Source organism: Squalius cephalus (genome assembly GCF_949319135.1).
Source record: "Squalius cephalus genome assembly, chromosome: 20".
NCBI classification, from domain to species: domain Eukaryota; kingdom Metazoa; phylum Chordata; class Actinopteri; order Cypriniformes; family Leuciscidae; genus Squalius; species Squalius cephalus.
The window spans coordinates 2,597,049-2,603,336 of record NC_137141.1 but is presented as its reverse complement, the minus strand read 5'-3'; the positions used below and the strand labels follow the sequence as shown (position 1 = coordinate 2,603,336).

General features: G+C 44.5%; 1 protein-coding gene across 1 annotated transcript; it reads right to left on the bottom strand.

Moving 5' to 3' along the window:
* Window positions 1-2,074: 2,074 nt before the first annotated feature.
* LOC307148203 (uncharacterized protein) lies at window positions 2,075-2,803 on the bottom strand (the record flags this gene model as incomplete). The annotated part of the gene is made up of 2 exons (XM_079853558.1): window positions 2,505-2,803; window positions 2,075-2,389 (listed from the first exon to the last, which is right to left on the bottom strand). The coding sequence occupies exons 1-2, from the start codon at window positions 2,706-2,708 to the stop codon at window positions 2,075-2,077; spliced, it is 519 nt and encodes a 172-aa protein (XP_079709684.1). The 5' UTR covers window positions 2,709-2,803.
* Window positions 2,804-6,288: the final 3,485 nt, after the last annotated feature.

Genomic DNA, 6,288 nt, shown 5'->3' with positions numbered 1-6,288 from the left:
CTTTTCGCTGTTTTTAAGTATTTCACAAACCACACACAAACTACAAATGAAAAGGCCTGGTTCTGATTATTGATGTGTGCAGAACTACCCATCTATTTGACAAATTCACAAATTTGCGTTAGTACATTTAAACAATAGCATACTTTACAACTTGTGTGAGCATAATCCAGTGTTACATGAATTTGCAGCATTTATATAAAAAGCATAAATATAAAGGCTGGATTTTGCATTAATGTTGGTCAGAATTTGTGGATGCAACAAGTAAGATGTGCATTTGTGGATCAGGTGGCATGCATGCATTCATTGACCCGTTTCTGCGTCAATTCTATTTGATTAATTTGGATTTTGATTTTTGATTTTGATTTCGCTGGTTTAGCCTTGCACGATACACACACACACACGTCTGAGAAAACCTGTTACCACTAGATGGCAGTAGCTGCTAAAACAGACAACGGCACCGTAATCAAGGTTCCCTTTCATATTGCGTAGCTACACACAGTGGGGAAACTCCTTTTCCTCTATAATACTGAAGCCTAAAATGTAAAACACATTTGCAGCTGCACAGTGTCTGGCTCACTCATTGGCTGTGCTGCAGCAACTGCACATCCAATGGCGTGGCGCCTCTGAGCTAGCAGCGCGCTGACACACGTCAGAGACCACCAAATTGGGTGTGGCTAAGTCTATATTAGAGCCCGAATTCGCCATTATAGCAGATTTATCTAGCCTGGATGCCAGCCGAACTTAGCCCCGCCCACAAAATTTTTAGGTCGGGAAGTTCGGTCTGGACTTGATCCGGACTTGATCTGTCATCCACGTCATCAAAGAGCGCTTGGGTTGAATTTGTTTACAACAAAGATGACTGCCACTGGAGAATTGAGATTTCACGAGTTCACACTTACAAATAAGTCAGATAGATTAAATGCATATTTGGTGTGCTGTCCGAGGAGAGGAGAGGCTCTGGGCTCGGTATTTGGCCCGAACCCAGAGTACTCCCTCCGTATTCCTGGCTGTGGAAGAACAGTCTAAGAGTGAGTGGAGGGATGCTGAAAACTGTCAGGGGATGTTAGGTGAGTTGACAGAGTGAATATATGCTTCCTCTCATGCTGATAGGGTAGACATGGTAATAGTTTGATGACAAGTTGATTGGATTGATTATTTGAACGTGCTCCTCCCGAACTTTGTTTATGAAACATCATGTGTAGATTCCGCCACCGCGTCTGTTATAGAAGATATCGACCGCGATCAAGGCATTCGTCGATCGAAAACATGAATGAAAAATATGTCACTTACTCCGTTGCTCTGATTGGTTGTAGGTCTATCCAATTGAGTGCAGAGGCATTTTCTTTCCTGGTTGGGTTGAAACATGCCCCATAATTACAGCCCAATGGAGCAGTATCAGACTTACATTCTGACTAGAATCTGAGTATGACAACGTCAGGCTAAGATTTATCTCCTTCAGCGACACAATTTACGTCTCTGACTCCTCTTCAAGCCTTCGCTTTAGTTGGTCTCACGTCCCGTTGAATAACACGGGGAGGCGGGGCTTATGACCTATACTAGGACCAGTCACCGGGGGGCGATCGAGACGTTTTGGCTTCACTTTTCAGGGCTTGTGCGGCACGCTTGCAAATGCCTCACTCTACATGTGCCACGTGCGGATGCCATCTGCACTATAGTAGGGAGGTTAAGTGACTTTTGACTTCAAGTCATGATGCAAAGGTCCCCTTTGGTATGGAAGACACAAGAGAGATCACATTTTGTATCTTATATACGCACATTTTTTAAAAATGGCCGCCGACCATACTTGAGAGGCCCATATCTTTGCTTCTGTTATAGCTATAATGACAAATTTGATATCAACGTGTACATTTTTGGGGTCAAGGAGTCCAATAAAATAGGTTCTAAGACTAAAAAACAATAATGTTGTCCTTACCATGACAATTGGAGGTGAAGTATGCAATTTTTTTATTAAAAAACGCATGCCAAACACACAGTCCATTCACAACTTAATAATAATTTAATAAATAACAACTTAAAGTGTTGAATATGTGTATTATGGGTGCAAAGGAACTGATTAGTGAGACAACAAGTTGTCGTCCAGGTTCTCTATGACACCACCATGATTCTTGAGCCAATCAATTAGTTGCTCATGCATCTGGTCATGGGGGATCTTGGAGAACGCTCGTCTCGACTTCTGCCCCATGAAGTGACCACTCTGGAACTCCACAAACAGAGCAGGATGTCGTTCTTCTAATGTAGCCATATCACGGAGATGGATGGGTAGGTTCCGGGCATAGTGCGTATGATCCAGTGCAAATACCCATGGCATCAGAGAGTCAAGTGTCTCCATGTAGAGGGAAAAGTCTGCTGAGCGAAAGGACTTGACAAACTGAAAAAACAAATAATATTTATATGAAATACTAGGTGAAGGAGCTTTAATCTTGACTTAAGAATATGAATTGGATAAAGGACTGAATGAGACACACGATTTGAACATATCTTACCTGAAGAATGAGAAGATCCAACTCCATGGACTTCAACCAGAAATCTGCTTGGGGTTGTGAGGCACAAAGCGTCTTGAGCCATTCATCAAAAAGCTGAGGGATGAGATCGCTCAGCTCATCATTGTCATTTGTTGCCTTCTCCATGTACTTATCATAAGCCTTCTTCATGAGCACATAGAGAGCAGCTACAGACACCTGATGCATGTATCGGGTTCTGCATATGTGGTGAAAGCCTGAGCTTTGCCACTAGTCGAGATGCCACTATTGATAAGAGCTGTGGTCCACCCGCTGCCATCCAGCCAGTCACCAGACACGCTCCACAGCATCTTTTCGGTATGCATTGGCCCCAGTGTTACCAGAAGGAATCCTCGCCAAGCTCGGTCTGAGGAAACTTCCACTGAAGTTTCTTGGCCAGTGTGAAGAGTGTTGATCAGCTACCATGACTGGTGTCTGACCTGGATTAAGGTAGCTGATTGTTTGTCTGAGGACTTTCATTGCATGCCAAGCCATAGTGGGGCTGGTAGGGGGCTCTGTGAACAGTGGCAACATGTATGATTTGGATGGGGGAGGTGAAGTAGCCTCTGTGATGGTGGCATAATATGCAGCCCATGAGATCCATTCTCCGGCTTCAAGGTTCTCTTTCACGAGAATGTTTCTGACTCTCTCTAACCACTGGTAGCCTTCTTCAATTACATTGATGAGAGGATGGAAAGCTGGATGAGGATGACTGTTGGTATTCAGGGCAGGAACATACAAGACCTCATCAGTTGGCAGTGAAACATCCAGATCCATGGTTGTCTAGTGAAGGTGTCAAGGATTTCACATGCTTCTTCCCCATTTCAGCTGGATCTAGGATGTCAGTCAGATTCTCAGTCTGTTGGCTGTCTGAAGAGAAGTGCTGTTGAATGCTGATGTATGTCCCATGGAGGGCTGATGTTGCTATTGTCGATGATGGGTTGTGGTCAATGTTATCAAAACCGCCAATGGTGAAGACACCCTTGACTGTCTGAGGTGGGACCACGACACCAATCTGCTCCCAGTGACTGATCACTGAATTCGCTATATCTATGCTAAATGTTTTCAAGCGGTCATATGACACACACATTCCTCTTTTATGCATGGCCTCCACCAGATATCTACTACCACTTTGCTGGTGTAGTTTCATTGCCAGATATAGCGAAGCTGGTGTTTCCCTCTCTTATTTTACGAGGAACACTGCCATGTTTCTTGGATCTGCATCTTACAGAGTTGAAAATTATTTGCCTGTCACCCACCACCTGAGCACATTCTTTCATTTTTTTATCCAAGCCAAGGGTGGCAGCCCTCCTCAGTTCCTTTTTTTTTTGCCCACTTCACCACAGAAGAGACACGGTTTATCGAATGGTTCACATGATGATGTTGAGGGTCTGGGTAAAGCGAGTGTGGTGGACTTGTCACTCATGCGCCGTGTTTTTACTGGGCTCACAGACTCTTCATGCTTTTTTCTTTTACTTGCTCTCTCAACTTTTTGTTTATCAATCGCATTTCTGCAGCTTTTGTGCCACACCATAAGATTTTGAATCATCAGCTGAACTACATCCTGACCACCACTAATGTCCACTATAAACTCAGACAGATCCCCTAATGCCTTCAGCTCCTGGATGTTATCTAAAGCTTCTTTGTAACATGATTGCAATCTTTCAGGATTGTTTCTCCGTTTGAATGATGAAGAGGGATCTAATGTTTTTTCAATCTTTAGGGCGGACAGACATAGAAAGCATAAACTCCAGTCACGGCATTCCATTATGGCTAATCTGAAAAAAGAAATGAAGTTGCTTTAACATCATAAGATAGATAATATGAGCATTAACAAGCATTCGCAAAAGTAAAAATCTATCAAATAATGAAGCTAACTAACTAGCTAGCAACATGTAGGCTATGTGCTTGCTTCAATAAAAATGACGCTAACTAGTCACTAGCTAGTTATGATGAAGCTAACTAGTTACTAGCGACCTAGTTATAATGAAGCTAACTAGTTACTAGCTAGCTAGTTATTAGTTATCTAACATTAAAAACATTTTTCTATTTAATGAGAAAGTCATACGAACCTCAAAGTGTTAACCTGTCACCTCTGACCTTCAACAGCTGTCACAGCTCCTGGTGCAGATGGGATGTGTTGTTGCAGGAACTGATTTGCTATAGGCTACTCCTGACTGGTCAAAATCTCATGCTACTTAGGACAAATGTAATGTACAGAAGTAGCTGCACTGCTTAAATACAAAATTAAAGTTTTTGAAGGAAAAGATAAGTAAAGTCACTCTGATGACACAATTTTTATGTGAAATGTGCATATTTACCCACAATTTTCATGGTATGGGGAAAATTTTAGTTTTTTTAAAATTGAAACCAATTTTATTGGATTCCTTGACCCCAAAAATGTACACTTTGACACCAAATTTGTCATTATAACGATAACAGAAGCGAAGATATGGGCTCTAGAGTATTTTCGGCGCATTGACGGCCATTTTTGAAAAAAACCTGTTTATTTTTGATACAAAGTGTGATTTCACTTGTGTCTTAGGATAAATTTATTTGTATGACCCTAAGGTACTTCCATATCAAAGGCGACCTTTGCCTCAGGACTTCAAGTCAAAGGCCTATTTTTTGGGCTTAACCTCCCTACTACTAGGCCGACGGGCACACAAAGTGCGTCACATGCCTGGGATCCCCCCCATGCTGAAGCTGCACTCTCTGCTGGAGGCTGCTCTTTCTGCGAGAGTATGCCTGTTCTGTGACTGCGTACACGGCTAGCTCTCTGCTAAGATGGCGACGCCGCTTCTCCTGCTCTTACTTTTACCTGAGGAAAAAGAAGCGCCACAGCCAATGACAGCCCGAAAGAATGGAGGTGAGCGAACACACGCCAGCCACGTCCCCGTGTGCCTCGGTTTCCCCATCTCAGTCTCACTCACTGGTCCTGTTTACTCAGGCAGACCTGCAACCCTCCCTTCGAGCGGCGGGTCTCGTCTCCCTCAGCGGATCGGCTTATTTACACCCTGCGCTCATGGCTAGCTCTCCTTTGGATGGCAAACCGCCTCTTGCGCTCCCCCCGTTTCTTCCCTCGTCGAGCCTCGACAGAAGAAGTGCGCGGGTAAATGTTCTCGCAGCTAGCTCTCTTTACGACACAAGAGAGCTACCCCGCCCTCCGTTCTGCACGTCACACAGAAGCGTGTCTTCTCTGAAAATGTTCTCTCTCATGCGCTTCCCCGCTTCCTTCCCTCATTGAGCCACGACAGAAGAAGCGCGCGGTCAGATGTTCACGCGGCTATCTCTCTTTATGACACAAGAGAGCTACTGCTCCCTTCTGTTCTGTTCATCACGCAGTACCTTCTCCGTGATTCAGACTCAACAGTGCGGTTTTCATGCCTGGAATCAAACCACGCTGAAACGGCTCTCTCTCATGACGGCTGTTCTCACTGATAAGAGCTCTTATCTGCCAATCCCCCCTGTGGCTCAGTGGTGGATTCTAAGACTTTTGCGCCAGAGACCCGAGTTCGAATCTCGGCTGAGCTAAATCTTTTCACCAAAGCGAACGAGCTCACACCGGCCCCACCCCCACGTGACTCACTCTCTTTGGCAGTGTCCGAAGAAGGGGTTGGTCGGGCTCAATGTTGATCCCGCCCCCCCATCTAAACCCAGCAGGAGTGCAATTGGACAAGGCATGGCCAACTAGTCATGTTAAATAACCATTCAAACAGAGCTATAGCTGCAGTCAAGGGGCCTGCTGTAAACCGCGCACCGCTGCAAA